The 24,444-nt window shown below is 41.0% G+C and overlaps 1 protein-coding gene across 2 annotated transcripts; it reads left to right on the top strand.

The window, feature by feature from the left end:
* Positions 1-3,293: 3,293 nt before the first annotated feature.
* IRF6 (interferon regulatory factor 6) lies at positions 3,294-24,444 on the top strand. 2 transcript variants are annotated; one of them, XM_054980501.1, is made up of 8 exons: positions 3,294-3,446; positions 11,626-11,802; positions 14,250-14,454; positions 15,344-15,466; positions 18,566-18,712; positions 20,709-21,101; positions 21,904-22,022; positions 23,948-24,444. In XM_054980501.1, exons 2-8 carry the CDS (start codon positions 11,629-11,631, stop codon positions 24,167-24,169), a joined length of 1,383 nt encoding a protein of 460 aa, XP_054836476.1. In that variant the 5' UTR covers positions 3,294-3,446; positions 11,626-11,628; the 3' UTR covers positions 24,170-24,444. The 2 variants fall into 2 exon arrangements, with proteins under 2 accessions (XP_054836476.1, XP_054836475.1); XM_054980500.1 differs by lacking the exon at positions 3,294-3,446 and adding an exon at positions 4,916-5,086.

The following is a 24,444-nucleotide window of genomic DNA, read 5'->3' as shown; positions in this document are numbered from 1 at the left end:
AAGCATTTTTTCTCACTACCACCAGCAATCCATTCCAGACGGATGGAGCAATCACAGACAAATAATACTTTAAAACAGTGCTACTATAGATTAAACTTCCTTGTGAGAATGCACAGAAAGAACTACTGGTAGGAATGAAACTGGCATATGGGCTCATATAGGGAAAGATAAGAAGTTCTTTGAGTAAGTAGTAGCTACGAAGAGAGAACTGCAGAACTTCCTTCTTCACAGCTCTCTCTTTCCGAATATCCCTAAGAGGGGCACACCATACATCTAAATTGTTTTTACACCAGTTTATCATGATTAGTCATAGCCCCGTGGTGCAGAGTGGTAAGCTGTAGTATTGCAGCCCAGGCTCTGCTCACGACCTGAGTTCGATCCTGACAGAAGCCAGGTTCAAGTAGCCGGCTCAAGGTTGACTCAGCCTTCCATCCTTCTGAGGTCAGTAAAATGAGTTTCCTGGGGGTAAAGTGTAGATGACTGGGGAAGGCAATGGCAAACCACCCCATAACAAAAAGTCTGCCAAGAAAACGTCGTGATGCAACATCCCACCCCCCATGGGTCAGTAATAATTTGGTACTTGCACAGGGGAGTACCTTTACCTTTTTTATCTTATCATGATTAGTACCTCCAAGAAATCCTGTGAACTATAGCTTTGAGAATGTTTAGAATTCCTCTGGCATTCCTAGTTTCCCTCACAGAACTACAATTCCCAGGGTTCTCTAAGAAAGTGAATTAATAACAAATGTACCATATGACTGTAATGTTAATACATTATTAATATTGCCTCTCTGCTGCATTAATAATATTAGAGTAGCACAGTATTCCTCATGGCTTTACAAAACAGTAATTGTATCAATTTCTAATTTTTATAGTGGATGGAACCGCAAAAGGGGAAAGGCTGCAGGGTGCTAAGATTTGCCATTTACTGCTTTTCTGCTGTTTATAAAGCTGCTGTATTTTGAAATTTGACTGCTAAGCATGTGAAACAAGATTCCACACACCTGGACCATTATTACATCACTTGTTTTGCAGTTTTGAATACCAGTGGTTTGTTCCCATGAATAGCTCTGCTGTATTTTGAAAAAGATAATGTGCTTGGAATAATTAATTGTGTTTGCTGATGCCAATTCAACACCTGCCTGGGACTTTTAAATACTAGTATAGCTTTCAGAGTATCTTATTTACTGTTCAAGTCTTTAACCCTGTAGATATAAAAATACAGATTTCCCTTTTCCAGCTCTATAACCATTATCATCCAACAGATCTGTTGCATGGTCATTTCAGATGTCCAACTAGTGAATATTGTAACATAAATGAATCCTTTTGGTGGTGCACATAATAATGTCCACTCTAGCCCTATTGAGGTCATGCCAGTGCAGATTACAAATAATACAGAACTAGCAAAAAATGGCAGCTCCGTCAATCTTGCCAGAACACACTCCCAGTTCTCTGGTGTCGGTAAAGTGTACTTCAGCTTATGCTGACACTTAGACTTTGAATTCTTAGATAGAATTCTTCAGGACAGTAACACAGCTAAGACAAAGGAGTCTTCTTCCTTCCCTCTAAAGGTGAACTTGTTTGGCTTTTGTCGTCAGACTCCCTGACTCTAAATCCTGTCAAAAACCAACTGATTGCCTTCAGACTGGTTCTAATTGACAGAAACTGCAGTATGGAATAATAATAAACCCCCACTCCTCAGCACTCAGTTGATCATATAATTTTTTTTAGCTGGTGCTGACCAATAAGAGAAGAGGAAGCAGCCTGTCACTCAACTTCTCCATTCTAGGGAATAGTTAAACCTTCCTCTCCCAGCCCTCTAATTTTGCTGCATTTCGGGAACCTGCTGTTAAATGCCGTCTGTCACACTTGTGTTTATACAATCAGTAGAGGATGACCATAATTTTTAAGCTATGTTTACTGATTGCTCTGTCTTAATTGCACATATTCCAAATGGTCTTCAAGAAAAGCTACATTTAGGCATTGCAATGAACTATGTAAGTTATGATTTGTTTAAACTGCATTTAGGTGATATGTCTGAATGCAGTGATCCAACACCTGGGATTTGCTGAATGGCACCAACCCTGGATTTCAAACTAGGGTCTGTTGTAGTAACTGTGTTACTGATATATGAATTCACTAGCCAGTTTGTTGAGTAGCACCATTCTTCTTAGCTGCCTGGTCTTCGAAATGATGGAAAAGGGAGAATGTTCTCCTTGCTGGGAAGATGTGTAGTTCTCCCACCATACTGCAAGCAGCAAACAAATCCAGGTATGCGCAAACTAGGATTTGTTATTTAAGTTTGGTAGACTTAACCATAACTTGTTGTAGAAGTCATGGTTTAAACAACATACATGATAATGATAGCTGAATGCAACTTTAATGGTCTTCTTCTTCAATACAGGAGGAATTCTGGTTATGTTTACTTGAAAGCAAGTTACAATAGTATAAAGGGATTTACCTCAACCATAAATATACATAGAATTACTGCTTCACTTCCTTCTTTCCTGCACGCGTAACATGTAGTTAGTACATATATGGTTGTTTCCCAATTATCTTGCACAGGTTTATGGAAGGAATACATTAAGTGAACGATATGAGGAAACAAGATGTTCCTCAAAGAGTCAGCAAGCATGTTAGACAGATGCTACATGCAGGACTGTCTTGGACAACCCAAGTATATAGAAACAGATGATATCCAATCATATGCACCTATAGATGAATCACATATGTTTCAATCACTGATGAAAGCTAAGAAATTTCCTAGCTCAGAGCCTGGGAGGCTTTGACAAGACAGGTTATTCATTTTCCTTGAGACTGCTCATAGAGCGTGTTTCAACATGTTAGCTGCACTGAAGCCCAAAAGAAGTTAGGAAGTGAATTGCAAGACTAATCTGCTTGATATTCTGCATTAACAGGTAAATTTGCTTGGCAAAAAAGGGCAATGCACATGATACTATTAAGGACCATTTGTCTGTGGCCTAGCAACGTCTAGTAAAGATCAGAAGGATGAAACACCAGAGTGGAGAAATCAGGAGAGTTGAGATTAGGCATAAAAACCTGGCTTTCCAAAGTTAACAACACTGCCAGATGCTTAGCAATGGACTATAGTCTGTGTGAGAAGAACGAAAAGGGACTGTCTCCCTTTTCTGGTTCATTTACATAGAATTACGTAGTATAACTTGTTCTTGTGAAACTAAGATTCATAGTTGAGTCACCATTCCCTACCTTATAAGAAGGTAATATTACGGCAGGAATCACACCACAGGCACAATGAAGACAGCTAGTCAGTACATGTGCTGGAAAGAATAAACTGTGCAGCAGTTACAAGTAAAGGCACAACTTTGGAGTACTGATATGAGGAAAGCAAGGGTGGAGGAAGCATTTTGATAATCTTTGGGAGGATCTGGATTCTGGGCTTCAATCACGCCTCATGGTTCCTCAAGGTTGGTACAAAAGAATATGGTAGTATAATGTATCATTTTGAAATGATGAATTTGTCTGTATGTAAATAAGTATTATGGGTTTCCAAAGTCCTAGTCCAAAGACACTGTAGATAAAGAATAAAACTTAATGTAAACTAGAACATTTTCTATAACTGTCTACACTGAAATATTTAAAAACAGGATGCTTCCTAATCATTTTGGAAGGAACAGATACAAGGAATCCACATGGGTCTGGACTAGCGCATTCAGAGGTGTGGTGTGGCATAGTAATCATGATGTCAAAACAGTAATGGTAGCTCCAAATTCTTTGTTTCTGGAAGTATCTTTAAACTTAAGTCAATGAGACCCAGCGTGGTGGCGGTTAGAATGTCAGACTAGGATCTAGGAGGCTCAGGTTCAAGCCCCCACTCAGTCATGGAAGCTCGCTGGGTGACCTCGGGCCAGTCACATTCTCTCTGCATAATCTGCTTCACAGGGTTGTTGTGAGAATAAGATGAAAGAGAGAACTAAGTTCACAGTTTGGGTCCCATTCAGGCAAAAGGTGGGATGTATATTAAGTAAGAAAAATAAAACTATAAAAGTGTTGTGTATTCCTAATAAAGCATAGGATTGCAGGTATTAATTTGGAAGTACAATTCCAGGCAAACAAAAACAAAATGTATGTCTATGGAAATTAGTTTAAAATTGAAACTTGTCTTCATACTCTACCTGTGAGTTGGAAACATCTTTCTATCAGAAACTGGATTCTGAACTTCAGAAAATTGAAAAAGTTTAAGTAAAGCAAGTAGGAAAACCAACACAAGGCAAGATTGGACTAAAATCAATGTTTTGAACTCTTAAGGCCTGAAAGGGAAAGGAGTGTATTGATTAGACCAGCTGTACTGAAGGATATTGACGGTTTGTTTTTTTTCCAGTTAGCCAAGCCTTTTTAAAATAAGAGGCGCTTCAAGTGGCTCCAACTCTGACCTCAATAAAACAGGAACCCAGGGGGCACCTTAAAGACTAACCAAATGTATTCCAGCCTAAGCTTCATTCATTAGATGCTATGAGCTCTGGCGGGAGAAATTTATGCTGGGATACACTTGGTTAGTCTTTCAAGTGGAACGGGACTCCCGTTTTGTTGTACTACTGCAGACTAATACCTTTATGGGATTATACTTTAATTTCTAACCAAGGGAATTTCGGCTCTCGAAACCTCATACCCTGGAAATCTAGTATCTAAGGTGTTATGGGACCCGGATTTCCCCCTGCAAACTCCTACAGCTACCCACCTGAAACGACTCTACCCTTTAGACGCCCTTGCCCTCCGTGTGGGCTTCTTTGGCTTCCCCGAAGAAAAAGCACTGTGCATGCTCCGCGAGGCCATTCCCAGACAAGTCTCAACCCCGCTGCGCTACCTTTCCCTTCCTCCCTCTTTTGCTTCCGTCCACACCCCTTCAGGGCTCAGGCCGCCTTTTCCCCTACGCGGCCCTATGGGGCGGAGCGAGCCCGGCAGCACCTGGCCCAGGTGAACGAGCTAGGCAGCCGCCTCCGCCGCCGCAGCCCAGCGGAGGAGCGCCGAGTCTTGCGACTGGGCTGAAGACGCCGCTGAGAAAGACAGCCCGCTCGGTCCCGGGTCCCTGGCCGAGAGCTGCAGCCTGGTTTGTTCTTTAAAACCCCTTCCGCGTCCCTCCACGCAAACTGGCTTTTCAAGATCCTTGAGTGGAAGGTGGCTTCCTTCCACCGCTCTGTATTGCTTCCAGCCCAGGTCTGACGCTCTTGGCACTGGCAGCCTTCTCAGCTGGGTTCAAGAGGATTGCCAGTTCTGGGTTAGAAGTACCTGGAGATCTTGGGGGTGGAACGTGGGGGGGGGGGAGGACGGGGTTTGGGGAGGGGCTGGAGCACAGCGGATTGTAGTGCTATACCGTCCACTCTCCAAAGGAACCATTTTCTCTAGTGGAACTCTGTAGGCTGGAGAACAGTTGTAATTCCGGGAGATCCCCAGGCCCCACCTGGAGGTTGGCAACCTTTGTCCTCCCAAGGGGGTTTTCCGGCTTTTGTCCCCTAGAAGTCTTTCTCTGCGGTGCTTCTATCCTCCTTCTCCGCCAGTGTATGCCTCTGAGCTGCGCTTCTCTCTCCGGAATCCCCAAAACGTTATCGAGAAAGCCCCGGGAGAACGCTGTGTCCTCCGCCGGGAACGCTAGGCCTTTGCCTTGAGGTGGGAAAGAACTTGGCGTTAGCCTGAATGAACTGCGGGGCTGGTTAGACGAGAAGAGCGTCTGTTGGCTTGAGGCGCATCTGCTTCTGCTCTGCAGCACGAGCTAGTTGGGCATGTTTACTGGGAAGGAAACACCGGGGTGTTCGTTGGGAACTCCTCCTAAGTGAGTGTGTGCCGGACTGTACCCGTAGTATGAGGATTGGCCGCAGCCTTACACTTGCAAATGATGTGCGTTTTCGAAAAACAAAATGCAGGCATTACCCTTGATGAGGGCCAACCAAAATAACACACAACCAGTGTAAAGGCTTTAACATTGTTTAGTGTCGTTCTGGTTAGTCTAATTAAAGGGTACTGCATGGCTTTTTTTGTTTGGGCGCAATATGGCTACTTGCGTTTTGTGATTGTTCCAGGAAAAGTAACTGGAGCGACGCTGGCAGAGAATTGAACTTGGTCCTGTGAAGACGCTTAAGGCCACAAAGTGTGCGTTAAAACTGAGGCTTAAGCAGTGGCCTAGTTTTATCATATGTGGTTTACCATTCAGAGTTAAAACGGACCTTTTATAGTGTTCGCGTTCTATGTTGGTTAATGTTAATTAGCTTTATTATGCAAATCTCTCCTAAGTAAACGGGCCAGTTTTAAATCTCTAGCTGAGCTTCTCCACAGCAAGTTGTATACAGCTGCACTAAGGAGGAAACAGACTGGCCTGGTGTAAACATTTTGTCTGAGTGTGTACACTTATAAAGCGTCAATTTTTGTTATTTAAGATCATTTGTTACAGTAGGAATACATAAGAAGAGAGGTAGCATTAAAAATAGGAATTCTGCTGAGCTGCCTGCCCCTCTCCTGCTTAAACTTTTCAGATGGGTTGCAATGTTTGAAGGACATGTGTGTAATTATGCATATCTTTGGTTCTTTTTTATTTATGGGATGGCATTTATTATTTAAAATATTAAAATAATAATAACAACAACAACAACAACAACAACATTCAATTTATACACCGCCCTTCAGGACAACTTAATGTCCACTCAGAGCGGTTTACAAGTTTACATTATTATCCCTGCAACAAAGCATGCTCTGAGGTGGGTGGGGCTGAGAGAGCTCCAGAGAACTGTGACTAGCCCAAGGTCACCCAGCTGGCTTCAAGAGGAGGAGTGAAGAATCAAACCCAGCTCTCCAGATTAGAGTCTCGCACTCTTAACCACTATACCAAACTTTCTCTCTTGTATGCTAAATGAGAATTCTGCACCAAAGTAGTCCAAAATGCGTGCCAACAATTTGACAACCTGCTTAAGTTCTGCAAAGTAAAGAAAATAAAACTAGTCTTTGTGGAGTGAAATTAGTTACAGAGTACCTAAGCACAGGTTTTCCATGTGAGAGTGTCTCAGACGTGCCATGTTAGGAGAGGCTCAACCTTTCGGACTAAGAGACATACTGGTTGGACCTGTGCCCTGCTACCTGAACATGTTGGAAACCTTTGTTCCACCCAATGGAGAGACGTTCACTATGAACATAGTCTCTTGGCAGAAAAATAATTGGGTCCTTAGGAAGCCATATCTTTCTAAGTTCTTTTAAGACAAGGAATGGCAGAAAAATAATCACGCACAATCGAGCATATTCAGGTGTGGTTAAACACATAAAATCCCTCTGTGCCAAAATTACCTCCCCCCAATTTGGAGAAAAAAAAACCATAGCCCTGAATCATACGGTCTTGGGCAAGACTCTTCTTTCAAAATAGGACTCTGAAAAGAGACAAAGTTTAGACTCACAACCTGATGCTTTGCCAGGAAGGGAGGTAAAAGAGGACTCCTTGTGCAGGTATAGATGTCTAGGTCACTAGTATTATTCTTTTCACTGAAATGGTCACACCGAGCTGGAAAAAAAGCATATCAAAATTCACATTGGAAAATTCTAGTGGAATCCCATCTGTCACAAGAATGGGGAAAAAATTGACAATAGAAAATAAACAAAAGAAAACTTAGGCAGTAAACAAAAGAAAATCTGTTATTTGGTCAAAAATAGGCCTAGTGGGACTAGCAGCATATATGGATAAAGTTAAACTTTATAGCACTTCATAACATTGAACTCTTCAGTTTGTCATCATGCATATTAACTGTGGATCAAATCAGTCACATTTAAGCAATAACCATATCATTGAAAATACGTTCCATACTTAGAAATTATTCTCTAATGCTGTTGTCTTACATAAACATTTTTTCACTGTGTGTTTTAAGTAAGTAAAGCCATGTCTTAAAAAGGCATTTAATTCTAAAAGAGAATATTTTACACGATTTTTTTCAGTATTCCCCAGTATTTCTGTTTGGGGAAAAATGGGGAGATAGTCACTGGGGGATGAAACTTTCTTAAAATCTTCCATTTTGTTTCCTGAGTGCCGCTGCACCCCCCCCCCCAAGTTTCATATCTGTATTTGGGGGTAATATAGTAGATTCCAAGCAATTAATCTTGGTGCAGTATAAATTTGGAGGACAGAAAAAACGTAGATAGAACCCTCGTGTCACTGAACAGAGCACTTCTGTTGTCCTTCCATTGCAGTTCATTCATAACAGTGTGTATCTGATGAAGTTCATTCAAGTGCAGCACATCTGTTATTCTTTAAAGTACCACATTACTCATTTTTGGTTTTATTGCAATAGTGCTACCCTTCTGGAGTTCAGCATTTTTATGTAGTTTCTAATACGCCTGGCTTGTAGCGTGCTGTTTCCCCTTGCCTCCATATCTTTAGGCTCATGACTGCATTCTTCTGGACATCTTTCTGTGTTGTCTAGTGGGGGAGGGCAATTCTGGGATATGGCTTTGCATGCTGATGGTCCCACGTGCGAAGGAAAGGAAAGATCCATGCCTGAACAACTGGAAAAATGATACTGGTCAGAATAGTTGTTATTGGGCTGTTAAGCTTTGGATGGTTCGTGTGTGACATACAGTGAAATCCTCAGCAGAGTTACACCAGTCTAAGCCCATTGATTTCAATGGGCTTAGACTAGAGTAACTCTGCTGAGGATTTCACTGTAAGGCACAATGCCTTCCATTACCTCCCATTTTGCTCTGCCTACCTCAATTCGCTCATTTTGAAAAAAGATTTGCAGGCCACCACATGGCAGTTTTCCAACTACTACTCAGTGGCTATAGATGCCAGCATAGATTACCAGGTTCTGAATGTGCAGCACCATTTCATGTGCTTTTATCGACTTACCAACGATAACTAGTTTTGCTAAGCTGGTTCACTAGAAATGTGGCACTGTCAGAGATTTCAGCAAGATAGGCAGCACCCATAACAGTGGGCAGACAACCTTTTTGCCCAAAATGTCTAAGAAAGCAATCCTAATCAGGTTTACTCAAAAGTAAGTTCCAAGTTATTCAGTGGGGCTTACTCCCAGGAAAGTGTCCTGTGGATTGCAGTAAAAATCTTATCTGTGCCAACAAAAGGGGAGAGGGAGAAACTAGAATTGTACATGGCAAGACTAACTGTGAGCAAGTTGAGTCTCAGTGGGTGTGCAGGCCTGGAGGGGATGGTGGGTAAGCCCAGCCTACCACCTTTTCCATGTCACATTCTAGTGGTGCCCCTGGCACCTTGGATTCAGCTTGATTGCAGAACTAACTCAGGGCAGAGCAAAATAATCTGGCATGTTAATGTTTAGCGTGCATGTGGGGGAGTTGCTTACCTCAGCCTGTAATGACAGTCTTTGGAAGTGGTTGGGGGAGAGATTGTATCAAACTTCTTCATAGATTCCGGTTTTCCAGTTTCAAGTTATTTTGCTGCTTGTATAGATAATCTCTGGCTGTGTTCCTTCAACTAGAGAAGAGGTGTTTTGCTAGCACTGGCCGTGTTCCTGTTTCTTCAGTTGCTGAACTCCATTTTATCCTATCTTATATGGTGAAAATTAAGAGCAACATGTCTATTACTCGCATGTATCTGTTGCTGCTTACTATAACTTACTATATTAGTGGCCATTTGTTGCAGTAACTTGATGAATTGTATTATATTGCCTGTCCTCTCCATCTCATGATGTGATGTGATATATTTTGACCTTGCATCAGTGGTTGGCAGTAGTAACAAAACTGAAATTTCCAGTGGGTGTAGATGGCCAGTCTTGAGGCTGGGACCTGTAGGGAAACTGAGAAGGCAAATGTGATACAACTACCCTTGTTCCTTTATGTATTGTTATTGCTCCCAGATATTTTTCTCTGTGCATTATAATTTATGTTTCACCTTTATTCTCTATCAACAGTTAATTCTTTCCCAGTCATGCTCTTGCATACCCACTGTTGGCTTCTTGATGGAGCAGTAGTGTTGATTCTCTTCGTATTTCCAATTTCATTAGTTTGGAATCTGATGGATGTTGTCTTGTGCTGTGCATTTGAATGTGTATGTATTCTGTTCCCTTGCTTCCGCTTGGGTCTGCCTTGGTTGCATTGTTGTCCTTAGTCCCCAATTACACTGTTTTGCTAGCATACCAGCATTGTTCCAGTGCAATGGCTCATTGCTGTATCACAATTTCACACCTGTTCAATAGCAAGGTGCCTGTGCCACCACCATTGATAATGTACTTGCCCACTGAGATGGCTTTGGTGTCGACTACCTTCTGGGTGGATTCCATTCAATAGGTGCCTGATTATAATGTGAATGTCTGGGCTTCCCTTTTGCATGTATGTGTAGGGCTTTGCTACTTGGAGTCCTATATTTGGTTTATGTGACACATTTTTCTGCCAAGTACTTTTGCTTATTAGTGTGATTGGCTAGATGTCAGCAATTCTTCAACTTCAGCAATCTGAAGATCCCTATTTTGAGGTCAGATTTCTCATGGATCCCTAAGCTGTCTCCTCCTCCCTTGGCAGAACATGCCAGACATCCCTTTGTCAGTGTATGTGGCAAGCTGAGCATGCTTTATAGGGAATTCTGTCCTCTTGTGTCTTGAAAACAACACGAGAACTAAGTCAGCTACACTTTTTTGCGGGGTGGGGGTGGGGGACAGTTTTAGGTTAAATGTTAATAGACACGGATACGTCTAATTGGGTTTTAAAAATCCTTTTGACATGTAGCTTGTACAAATGGTAAGGAAATCATGTATGCAGTTCTGCCATAGACCATAAAATTATTAACATCAGTGATGCTATTTGTTGATCTTCAAATAGCATATGAAATGTTTTTTGTCTGCAACAAGATACATCTTTTGTTTTGAAAGATGAAACTAGTAGCAGGTATGCAGAAAACATTATTACCAGGTAACCAGTATAGAACTCACTTTGCTTCTGAATGCAGAATGACACTTCTTAAAAGCATACTGTAACCTTCCTACTCCTGTGGACTTGCAGTATAGTCAAAGTATTATAGATTCATTCTGTGAAGATAAAACAATAAGCAGGTTGCAGACAAGATTAATATCTGCACGCTCAGCCTCTGACCCAGTGAGCTGTTTTAATCAACAAGGAATATAAAGATCAATCTGACCTTTAAATTTTTGATGATAAAGTATAAGTTTTTTCTTGTTGCAGAAACAATTAGAAGGGAACTAGATGTTACAATATATATCTAGTTGCTGCCAAAAATTGTCTGAGGGTGGTGAAAGAAGCAGTTTTGGGCAGTGGTTTCTTCTACATTGCAACCTCTAGTTGTGTCCTCACTCTATACCACATAACTTTAGCCAGTTTGCATGGCTTTTCTGTCCCATTTTGAATTAGTAGCCTAAGTTGTCCATACTGATAAAGGGTGCTGGATATCCTGAGACTTTTAATATGAGTTCTTGTTTACATTGTTAGGCTGGGCTTGCCTTAGCTTCAGCTCATATCAGCAGCTAAACTGACTGGAATTTTTTATGAGACCTTCAAGGAAATGGAAGGAGTTAGAATCAAGGTGTTGACAGCAGACACAGTTGGTTTCTATTGCTTCATTCATAGAAAATGAAAGTTCCTTCAAATTCCTGATAGTTTGTTTGCTCTGTGTTTTGTGTGTGTGTTTTCATCCAGATAATGGCATTACACCCACGCAGAGTCCGACTGAAACCTTGGCTGGTAGCTCAGGTAGACAGTGGTATGTACCCAGGCCTTATATGGCTTAACAGGGAAGCAAAGCGATTTCAGATCCCGTGGAAGCATGCAACTCGGCACAGTCCTCAGCATGAAGAAGAGAATACTATTTTTAAGGTAAGCAAAACTACACATGAATAAACACAAGATTCCATGTTGGAAAGCCACCCTGATACAGTTCATAGAGAAGGGCATGAACTGGTGACATTGAGTCAAATTCATGCCTAGCTAGGAGGTAGCTTTGGACAATCTCTACTTCTTCACTGGGTGACCGTGAGAATAAAATAACAAAGCCCTCTGTTCATGCCTCCTGGAACTACTTTTGGGAAAGGAGAGGTACAAACATGCTAAATAATATGGGCGTGCAGGGATGGAAAGATTCAGTTTTCCCGCTTTGAAATTTCTGAAGTGGGAAAAAGAATCAGAAATCAGCGATTTCTGAAGTGGCAGGCTGCTTTGGAAACTGCTTATTGCCTTCTTTCAGTATGTTCCATGAAGATTTGGAGCACACTGGAACTCCTCCCCCTCCCATCAGGTGAAATAAGTGGTGGCAGGGCTTCCCGTGCTTCTCATGTGAGGGGATCCCCCCCACGGGCCAGCTGGAGTTTAAAGGGCCCTTTCCCTGCTGGCAGTCAGCAGGAGCCAGCCAGGGTTTGAAAGTGCCCCGAAGCTTCCCAAAGCGACCCAAATCACTTCAGGAAGCTTTGATTCGGCATTTCCAAATTGGAGGCAACATGCTGGGCCCGATTTGAAAATCCCGAATCTTTACAAATTGAGTCCGATTCGGGTATTTATCCTGAATTGGAAACCTGAATCGCACACCCCCACTAAATAATACTCCTAAAGACGGTGTGTAATTGCTGAGGCCATTGCTTGGAGGTTCCTTTTCCTTTTGCTTCCCTGGAGAGCTCTGTTTATCCTTTCCAGTACTGTTGTTTAGTTTGCAGTTACTGGCACTTCTTGAGTCTAGCAGACTAACATTGCCAATAATTTGTGGGAAGGCCATTTGTGTTTGTGTGATAACAGTTGCTGTGAATGTGAACTTGGTGGAATCCAGCACCAGAGGATTAGGAATTGTTCAGTTTGTACCATTCATTGTACAATCTTGCATGATTAGGAGTACACTTGCAGATTTTTCTGTGAAAACTGGATTACTTTGTTAAGCAATGATCTCAAGAACTTCTCTTAGGTTTTTTTTTACTTACTTCATTTATATTCCACCTTTGTCCCCAATGAGGACCCAAGGTGGCTTATATCTTTCTCCTCTTCTCCCTTTTACCCTCATAACAACCTTGTGAGCTAGGTTAGTCTGAGTATGTTTGACTGGTCCAGGGTCACCTAGTGAATGGCAGAGTGGGGATTCAAACTTGGTTCTCCAAGATCTTACCACTAGACTACACTGATTCTCAGTATATTTATTTATGTTCAGACAAATATCTCACTGTCCTTTCTTTTTACTAGAGCCTTTCTTTAACCTTATCATATCCATGTGTTCAGAATAGACATCTTGTTAATCTTCTGCATGGGAGAAAAGGGAATGGAATAAGGGGTTGCTTGCTACTTACATTAACCTTACTTACATTAAGTAATCCAGGTATTTTATTGCCCTTCAGAATCTCATGACTCTGTTTTTGCTAAATTAATTAAAACAGTGCCATTTTGGTTCACACAAAAATAATCCCCTGAACCCACGGCCATAAGAGGAAGAGAGGAAACTGGGAGACAATGCAGCCTGTAGTGGTCACTGTAATCTCTTTGAAGTTCTTGTCAGATGCAGCTTCCTTCCCATCAGCTACTTAGTGCTTTATCTTCATTCTGCATATCCTGTATTGCTACACAACTAATCTTTTTGTGTTTTGTCTGGCTGTTTCTCTTAGAGTTTCAAATAACTTCCCTGCTAAGAATCTCCATCTTTGCTCTTCCCTGCTTCTCTTGCTTGTTTCATAATGTATTTCTTTTCAGTTAGGGTTTGCTGCTGATAGATTAAACACGTTTTTCCCCCCATGAACTTTCTAGATGTTGATTTTTTTCAGACTGAAATAATTTGTTATTTGTAGCAGTATGGAAAATAACACATTAAAAAAGAAAAACTATCTGGTAGCAAATGCCTGTCTGTTAGCAATTACCGGTATTTTATTATAAATTTAATTTCCGTTTCTAGCTGCAGATACTTTCTCTGTAGCAGGAATCTTGGTTTTTGTTTGAAGCCTTTGCTTAAATTAATTCAGCTGGGTACATATGGAACCTTAATTCCACATACAAACTCAGTTTTCCTTTTGATTGGCTTCTTTGAGTCCAACAAAGTGGCCGATACAGGGATCCTGCAGCCTATTGATTCAGAAAAACAGTGCCATGCACTGTGATTTGTTTTCTCTCTGAGAAAAGTAGGACATGATTTTTAAAAAATAAAGTTAATATTGGGAATCAGAAGGCAGTGGCAGCAATCACTAGCTACTGTAAAATGTGTTTGTAAGATCTGTGTGACAGATAGTGGATTGTTTGGCAACAGCAGACGGCTGGCATCATGACAGCACTCAGCTAAGTATGGTGTACTTTGTTCCCAGGCTTGGGCTGTAGAGACAGGAAAATACCAAGAAGGAGTTGACGATCCTGACCCTGCAAAATGGAAAGCTCAGCTCCGATGTGCTCTCAACAAAAGCCGAGAATTTAACCTGATGTATGATGGCACCAAAGAGGTGCCAATGAATCCGATTAAAATTTATGAAGTATGTGATATACCACAATCCCAGGGAGCAATCATTAATCCAGGTGAGGCAGAGAGTTTTTCTGGTGTCTAATGAAAGGAACCTTGACTCTCAAAAGCTTGAGATTCCCTGAAAATCTTTTTGATCTTTAAGGAGCTACTGGACTTGAACTTTGCTGTCCCTTCTGTTCAAGAAATAGGTTAAAAAGGCAGCGAGGGCCACACCAGTAACCAAACAAATAAGGGCAGAACGCCAATGGTGCAAGAATGAGAATATTTATTGTTTCATTTTTTTATCTTGGCTCTGTATTCTAAGTAGATTGGCCTAAAAAAACCCTTCATGCTTTCAGATTATAGCAACGAGATTCAATGAGAGTGAATTCCATTCAAAGAACCTAGAAACACGAAGAACACAAGTCAGAAATGTATTTGGATTGAAAGACAGGAGCATGAACATATTTGTGTATCTGGAAGAACCATTATTAGAGTTAGCCATTGGCTGTAGGAGACTAGCAGGTTATGGGCCAGATAAAGTTTTCTCTGGGTGTCTGTTGTCTTCCTATAGCACAGTGAAAGGGTTAGCATAGCAGGTGATCATGCTGTGATTGAGCTGTATCAACTTTGGGAGCTATATCAGGGCAATGGGATCCTTCATGTTAAGCTGAGAAGTCCAAAAGAAGGGAGGGTTGTGCTGCTTCTGGACAGTCAAGCAGTACTTGGAATAAAAATTGGTCAGGTCTGCAAAGTGCAATGGAAAAGAATTCTTCTATGTAACTGTATGCAATATATCAGATTGGTGGTGACTACATTTCTTTTTTCTCTTCTACAATGTGCAGTTGGAAAGAATTCTATGCAATTGTAGGCAATAGTTCCGATCAATGGTGATTGCATTTCTTTTTCTGTTCTGTTGATATACGTTACTTGCTAATCCTTCAGTATGTGCTTTTCCTATAGGCTCCACTGGTTCAGCTCCATGGGATGAGAAGGATAATGACCTTGATGATGAAGATGAGGATGATTTAAACCAATCCCAGAATGTAACCATACAGGATACTTTTCCATTTCTTAATATCAATGGTTAGTAAATTAGATCGTAGCAAAGAATGTGCGTATGACATAAAATTATGTTTTAATTATCATTTGTCTTTTTACAGTATCGCGATATCTAATAGTCAGGAGCTGGATAGCCAAATCTGTGTTGTTGAACCAGCCCCAGTTCCTATTCAGAAAACTCCCAGATTTGCAGAAACATCGAAATAAAAAAAGTTGTAATTAGGGAGTTTAAAAATGGAATTGCCTTTCCATCCATAATCCATTGTGGGTCACTCTCTTGTCACTACTGTATTAAGTGAAATATAAATACATTAATAAAACTGCCATTTTTAAGGTCAGGATGCTGTTAAACTAGCAATTTCTTCAGCAATGTGCTACAGAAAATTGCACAGGGAGCCAGCAGTGTCTACATCACATGAAAAGCACAAGCTTTTGTGTACTGAACTGGGACAGAAATCTTCTACTATTGTTGTTTGTGGTCATTGTCCCATTTGCTTCCTTCAATAAGTACACTTTTTTAAAATGGCCAGCTTGTTCAGTTGCATCTATTTAGCAAGGCACCTTTCTCTTCGTTTCTTTTAGCAGCTACTAATTCTGTTTGGTTCATGGTCCCAGAACTCAACTACTTGGTTCGTGATCCTAGAACTCAACTGCTTGGTTCTATCTCAAGACTTTTATAAGCACACCATCCTCTGTCCTCATTGTATTCAGGTAGTCTAGGGCAATATAGACGCAAAGAGAGAGGTTTTGCTGTAGGGTATTTCACTGTGTTAGGGTATGGAAGAAAAGGTGTGTGCACATTTCCTACCATCTGTGCAAGAGTATTTAAAGAAACTCGTGCAACCACAGGCTTTTGCAGAAATAGTCTGTCCCCATCCCTGGGTCATTGTGATCGCCATCTTGGTAGGGCTGTAATAAAAATGTAAATTCCCACACAGCATCAGCAGCAGAGGAATGCACCCATTTGCCAAACCAATATGCATCCCATAATGATGGCACAGCCTTAAAAGTCTGTTCAGTGAAGTTCTCCTAGAACTCAGTTCAGGTTTAACAGGTTTGATCTTATGTTGTCTCAGCAATCAGACTCTTCTGCATTAATTTCCCACACACCTCAGTGTGTTTTTTTTAATTAAAAAAAGCATCTTGCTAATCTACAAATGGCCTTCAATGCACTTCCCTTCAAAGGTATTAAAGTTATATATTTTTTCTTCCTACACGGTGGAGGCAGACTAGACCATTAACTATCCTTTGTCTTTATCCTTTAGTTATGTAGTAATCTGGTTCAGGTCATTTATTACTGATTATCTTAATGCTTTCCTTCATGAAGTTTTGAGGTCTTGTAAACTGATCTTTCTTTCCTTGTGCATTCTTTCTGATACTCTGTCCCCTCACAGACACGTTGGGTCAGGGTGCAACAGATTGCCTGTGATGAATGAATTAGTAGATATCTATCATGCTCTGTTTGTATAGACATCTATTTTAACCAAGCTTGGTAGATATTAACAAGATATGTTAACAGCAGAGTGCCCTGGCAGCAGGGCTGTCTCTTAAGTATTTTGCTGCTTCCTCCCGTGTTATGACTGGATGGGTCCAATACAAGACACGGGCTCTGGGAGCGCTTGTGAGCCTTGCCATGGGGCATCTCTGGGAGGCAGCAGAAGGCACAGGTTATATCCATCAGCTGCTTCTGGCCAGGTCCAAGAGAAGCTCCAAAGGAGATGTAGTGCATCTGGTGTTTGCCTTGAACTCAAGTGGCACTATGAATACAGTCCAAGCCCATCACCACCATTTTTGATTATGCCAGCTGCAAGCAAGATGACTATCTTGGTGGATTGTGCCCTTGGTGGATTGTGGACTGTTTGAGTGGTGAAGAAGCCTAAGGATCTGCCAAACCTTTAGGGGCCCCAGTGTAGCTTGTGATACCACAGCTGTTCCTAAACAAATTACTGACTCATCCTCTGAATTATCTACTGATACATCATCTCAAGAATTTTCAATAACTTTTATTAGGCTCGCTCAGGGTTGCTGTTGTATACTATAACAATGAAGTATATATGAATGCAAACTATCTTTTTGTTATCCTATTCATGCACTGCATGGTGGAAACATAATAGCGGGAGTATATATTCTGGGTATAATTTTGATAACTCTGAAGAAATGCCTGTTAATTTGTCAAATCTGTATTTAATTGAGGTGGGCTGGTAACTAATAGTACAGTCATGCACGTTTGCTCAAAAGTGTGTTTCACTGTATTTACTGAGGCTTACTCTCTGATCTCAGAAGCTAAGCAGGGTTGACCTTGGTTAGTAATTGGATGGGAGACCTCCAACGAAGACCAGGGTTGCAGAGGCAGGCAATGGCAAACACCTCTGTTAGTGTCTCTTGCCATGAAAACCCCGCCAGGGATTGCCACAAGTCAGCTGTGACTTGACAGCACTCTCCACCACCACTACTCTCAGGTATGCGTGCAGAATTACACCCTTACAGGCCCTTCAGCAGATTTAGAAGGATGTCACTCTGCTTAGGATCACAATGTTAGTGTTGCATTCAGTTGGAATTCATGTTTTACTAGGTGAAAAACTGGGAGCTGGCTCTTGTTATTTGGGATGAAATTTGTTTTTCTGATCCAGTTTGAGTTTGATACCACTGTTTTTACAAAGTAACTGGGGGAAAAGTAAGCTTATGTAAACATTTAATTTATAACCTCACTTCCTAGACACACACTGCAGTTTACAGAAGTGTGCGTGCCGTGGCAGCATGAACAGTGGTTACTGTGTTATGAGCCGCTTTTAAAACTCAGAAAAGGAGCTGTCTGAATAATAGTTTTTTGTGATAAGACAAAGATATTGCTGTATAGATCTGAAGATCCGAATAAAAAGCAGCTTCTTGTTAAGCCAATTCTTACTGGTGAAAGAATATCCAATTTCTTAAATAACACTTTGTCAAGCAGAATAAAAAAGAAGGTGAATTCTCTGTAGGCTACAGTACAAGCTTATTTACTATTTAAAATACTTAATCTCATAAGGGTAATATAGCTAAACTTGTCTATATAGTAAGACAAATGTTGACAGTCATTTTAGATCAAATGCTGCAAGGGTTTTAAACTGCTTGTCTTCGGCTCAGATTCCCCAATGGCACCGACCAGCGTGGAGACCTGCAGCTCTGAAGCTGTCTGGCCAAAGAATGAGCCTCTGGATATGGAGATGCCACCACCAGCTCTTCAGCATGACATGTTCAGCTCTCCTGAGCTCTGGATTAGCTCTCTTCCAAGTACGTTAGTTTGGAGCATATGGTACTAGAATAAATAAATAGTATTAGAATATTGCATGCACAGCAAGGTTGAGTTTTCTTTACATAGAGAGTAGACCATGTATTTGAATGTACAGCAAATGTTTTAATAGACATCAGTTATTTTTTAAAAAAATAATTTGTATTGATAATACTTATTCTCCATACAATGATTAAATAGAATTTGCATAATGTAAAATACAACAAACAAATTACAAAATTCCAAACTTTTAAAATTCCCAGTTTCAAAATTACAACATTCCAAAAATTTCAAACTGTCAGACTTTCATAATTACAAAATTTCTGAGAGAGAGTTGATCACTAGTACATAACTATGAAAAAGTTTGCAAAGTGAGGAAATACAGAAATTTACAAATATTTTAAACATATTCTAAAACCTGAAAAAACTTTAGACCTGGATGAGAACTGTTACTGTCTAGATACTCAAAAAACGGAAACCACTTCTCTACAAAATTTGTACTATATGGAAAATGCTCTGCCTGCTAAATCTTACCAGCCAATTTTTCAGAGATAAAATGATCCCACATTTTTGTGAGCCAATTTTTAATCGTCAGGACTTGCTTAGACTTTCATAAGGTCACAATGGCACTCTTTGCATCAACCAATAGGGTTGCTATAAGGTCCCTACGTATCAAAGGAATGTGGACTGGGTTTGTTTCCCATTGATCAAGAAAAATGTGGTCTAGGCAATCTCCTGTGTTTTGAAAATGTTGCTCATCAGTTGCTCACCAGCCTAGGCTCAGTGGCATAGCGTAGGTTAAGAGCTCCCCGAGCAAGGCAAGTACCCTGCCTTTTCTATTTTGATCTCCCTTGTGTGTGCGCAAAATGCGTGTGCGCGCGTTCTCAGGCCCGCGCAATGACATCACTTCTAGTGATATCATCACTCAGGACACAGCCGCCCCCCTCCACAGCAGCTGCCTACCCCGCTGCAGCCAGCTGGGCCACTGCAGGAAGGCCGGCTCTGCGCCCAGCGAGCCAGCCACCCCGTCAGCACCCAGGTGGTATGGGCGGCCTCCCCAAGGACGCAGCACAGTCTTCACTCTGCTGCAGCTGCCCACACCACTGCAGCCAGCTTGGCCCGCTGCAGGAAGGCAGGCTCGTCGCCCAGCGAGCTGGCTGCCCTGTCAGCGTGTAGGTGGCCTTCCCAAGGGCGTGGCGCAGCCGCCCATGCCACTGCAGCCAGCTCGGCCTGCTGCAGGAAGGACGGCTTGGCACCCAGCAAGCCGGCCGCCCCATCAGCACATAGGCGGCGTGGGCGGCCTCTCCAAGGGTGCAGCGCAGTCTCTTGAGCCCCTACGAATTTTGCGCCTGGGGCAACCGCCCCTCTGCCCTGCCGCGCTATGCCACTGCCTAGGCTGAATGAATTGGAAACTCCTGTTGGTTTTGGATTGCTGCATGTGTTCTAGCTTGACTAGTTGAAGCAATGGAAATTATTCTTATTAATAGATTAGCTTGCTTCTGCTGATTAAGTATTGCATTCATGTGATGATTAAGTGTAATCAAGATAGTTTATCTACTAATCAAATATGAAACAGTAGCTCGAGTTATATTTATCAGCAAGTAACAGCAGATGTGCTGTCTGAACTAGCCCTTGGTTTCTTTATGCCTTATATTTCCTCACTTATCATTATGTCAGGTAGGTAGCAGTGCTGGTCTGCAGTAGAATTGCAGGATATAAATCCAGTAGCACTTTAGAGAACAAGATTTTTTTGTGTATAGGCTTTTGAGTTCTGACCCTTGAAAGCTTATACACTAAAAATCTTCTTGGTCTCTAAGGTGCCACTGGACTCATATCCTGCTCTTTTGCTCATTATAAGGGACTAATAGTTCTGTTCTACACAATGCAGACAGGGTATGTCCTAACACAGGTATGAAATGGCAGCAAATTCATGATTTTGCAGTTATGAGTTCCGTTGCAGTGTCTGGTATTCTAATAATGTATTTCTTCTAAATCAAGTGACAGACCTAGAAATCAGGTTTGAGTATCGAGGCAAAGAGTTTGGGCAGACAATGACTGTGAGCAACCCTCAGGGCTGCAGACTCTTCTATGGAGAGCTGGGTCCTATGCCCGATCAAGAAGAACTCTTTGGCCCAATTAATTTGGAGCAAGTCAAATTTCCGGGGCCAGAACAGATCACAAACGAAAAGCAAAAGCTCTTCACAAGTCGACTGCTTGATGTCATGGACAGGGGTCTGATCTTGGAAGTCAGTGGCCATGCCATTTATGCCATCAGGCTCTGCCAGTGCAAAGTGTATTGGTCTGGACCATGTGCACCTTCTTCCACAACACCAAACTTAATTGAAAGACAAAAGAAAGTCAAACTCTTCTGTCTGGAAACATTCCTGAGTGGTGAGTAACTATATAGTGCTTTTAGGGCACCATATTTAAATAGCTGTTAACTTTTTAAAAAAATCACAGAAACATTTGTGCAGCCTGTTTCAGGCCAGTGATCCTTTTGCAGTGAGTAACTAGAGCTGTATCTACATTAATAGTATAGTGCAAATTGTTTCTGTGGTTTGATGCACTTCAGTGTGCACCTTGTCCTATTATTTGCATGCAGGCACTGGTGGATTATTGTTGATGCAGTATAGAACTGTGTCACTGAATGAGGAGGAACTACTTTTCTATCATTACTTCCTTCTCTTTGACCCAAATCAATCCTTGCTGATGCCAGAAAATGTAGAATTAGTTCTGATTTTTTTTATGTGCCTTCTGTGCAGTGGTACAGTAGCACTTATGAAGGAGGTAACTGCATGAGCAAGTTATCTGTTCTGCTTATTATGATACTGACCTGGTACGGGGCCAAAAGAAATAATAGTATTGATAGCTTATGGTGTTGGGATGATAACCTTCAGGGAGAAAGATTATGGAGGTGTTAGAACGAAGTGCCACGCTGAGATATGGGAGAACTCTGCCACGGAAGCATTGCTAGTTGACCTTGGGCCAGACACACACTGTTAATCTAACCTCTCTCACAAGGTGGTTGTTTTGAAGATAAAATGGAGGAGAAGAGAATGATGCTGCTTTAGGTTTTCAATGGGGGGAAAGCAGAATGTAAATATAAAAATAAATAATAGCATTCATTTTGAGCTGGATAACTCTCTTCTCACTAGTTATTAGCAACCTTTGTTTTTTGCCCCTTCCCTCTTAGAACTGATTGCCCACCAGAAAGGACAGATTGCTAAACAGCCACCATATGAGATCTACTTTTGTTTTGGAGAAGAATGGCCAGATGGAAAATCGAAAGAGAGAAAACTGATCGTTGTTCAGGTAAAAGAATAATGAATCTTGAAAGAAATAAGAATAGCGTTAAGTGTTAGAAGAATTGTAGCTGACTTCCACACAAAGTAGGTGCCTGCTTGCTAGTCAGTAGCAAAATCTGTGTTGCAAACATCTGAATTCAGCAATTTGCACAGATTAGCAGATTAGCATGTATTCTGCTTCTGTTGAAGTCTAAGAAGCTCTGCATTACCCTGGAGCCCTAACTGCTTGAAATCTGTTGTCCACATATATTCAGTTGGATTAAAAGCTGAGATTCTCATCTGAAATCAGTGCCTGGTACCATTTTGTGCACTTGCACTATTCCAGCATGGCATATAAAGATACCATTATTCATATGCTCTACTGTGAATATTTAGTTTATTAGTTTATTAGTATTTTATTGAGTTCACAGTATTGAATCGCCAAAATAGTTTGGTATATCATTGCAATGCCTCTGTTTAAGATTATGTATTTTCCAATTTAAATAAATAAAAGTGTACTAGAAATTTTAGATCTAGACTTCAGTAATTCAGTAGAGTATATTTGGTGGGATCTTCTCTAACTCACAAGTTTCTATCCATATGATACAGGATGAGAAACCATCAGTGAATGTGTAGGAGACTCTCCAGTGGCAACAGATTCCATAGTTATACACAACAGCAAACAAGCTAGTAAGAAACAGATGGTACATGCAAAAGGCCATAGAGGTGGGAGAGCCTTCAGTTAGCATCTCTGGGATATGGAAGTATTAACAGCAATGGCAGGAGCTTTATGAAAAGGGCTTGTTGACTCTTGGCTTTGAAATCAATCAACAGACAGAGATCAGATGGCATTCTAAGCAGACGTGTGTATCTTACTAGTTAAAATAAAGAATCAGATTGATGAGCAGTATCTGTCTCATCATTATGGAAATGCATCTTGGGGCTGGGCTTGGGGCTTTCTTCTACTTTGACTGAACAAGAGCAAGAGAAGTTTCACACATTTAAACATGAACTGTGGTGCAGAACAGTGTCTGCTTAAGAGTAACTGCATAATTGTTCCTGCAGCTGTGTAGAGAGTGCTTGCCTCAACTACACATCTGCCTGTAACAGGCATGAGTTATGAGTAGAGATGTAAAATTTCCAGAAATTTTGAAGCCAACAGAAATTTTGGGGGAAAATTGAAATATATGCAGTGCTTACTGTCCCATCAAATGGGTCATACACTTACAATAAAACTAACAGGATATTTTGATATGTAGTTAAATTTTGTAGCATCAAAGCATTGAACCATTCAGTAGTGTATTATTAGCATATACATTATGGCATTTTAATTATGTACAAAAAAGTATCACCACTTCACGTTTCTAATCAGAATCAATGAAACTTCTGATTCTGAGCCTTCATTTTTACTCTCATGCAGCTCTTTGGAAAACTTGAGGTTTGCACAAGTTGAAACAAGCTTCTCTACTCTTTCACACCTTCTTGATGTCTTGAATTTAAAAGCTGTATATGTCTATTGCATGCCCACCTTTTCTTTAAAAACATTTCACTAATTCTAAAAGAGAAAATATTGCATAGGAGATTTTTGGTACTCCACCCAAATTCCATTTTTTTGTTGTTGAAAAAATTGAAAATAAAAGGTGTTGGGGAAAAAAACAAAACAAAATTCCCTAGGCCTTCACATCTCTAGTTGTGAGTGAAACTCTGTACAGATCATGTGGGCTGGATGCTGATGCCTGGCTATACATTAACAGGTCTACCAGTTCAGAATGGCATCCACGTAACTCATGCCACAAGGGGAAACCTAAAGACTTGCAATGAAAGTACAAGAAATGAAGACAAGTTATGGTTGGCAAATATATCCTCTCACTTCCAGCATATTCTAGACTTTCAGATTAGTATGTTGCAATTCATAATTGCATCTGGACTAATACTGTGGGATTTTTCAAACAGGTAATTCCAGTTGTAGCTCGGATGATCTATGAGATGTTCTCTGGTGATTTTACCCGCTCCTTTGACAGTGGCAGCGTGCGGCTTCAGATATCTACCCCTGACATCAAGGACAACCTTGTTGCTCACCTGAAACAAGTCTATCATATGTGGCAGAATCATCAGGGAGGCTGGCCAATGCAGCCGCCAAGTGTTCAGATGCCACCAACCCTCACAGCACAATGATGATCAGTCAGGCTTTGCCTGAACAAGGAACTGCCTGCGTGGATAAATGGCACGGATGGTGTGGTCCTGATTAAGAACAGCTTTATTTCAATTTATTTTAAACTATCCTCAACTGAGTTAAATAGAAAGAAAAATGAATTATGTATAATGTAATCTGGTTTAAATCTTCACTTTGCATTATCGCAGACCATATTTTGCATGTAGAAAAGAACCTCTATGGGATTTTACCTCTTTTTACTTGGACAGTTTATGTAAATAAATAGAACAATTTTTTA

Source organism: Eublepharis macularius, chromosome 5 (genome assembly GCF_028583425.1).
Source record: "Eublepharis macularius isolate TG4126 chromosome 5, MPM_Emac_v1.0, whole genome shotgun sequence".
Classification (NCBI taxonomy): Eukaryota; Metazoa; Chordata; class Lepidosauria; order Squamata; family Eublepharidae; genus Eublepharis; species Eublepharis macularius.
This window is presented reverse-complemented; position numbering and strand designations above follow the sequence as displayed.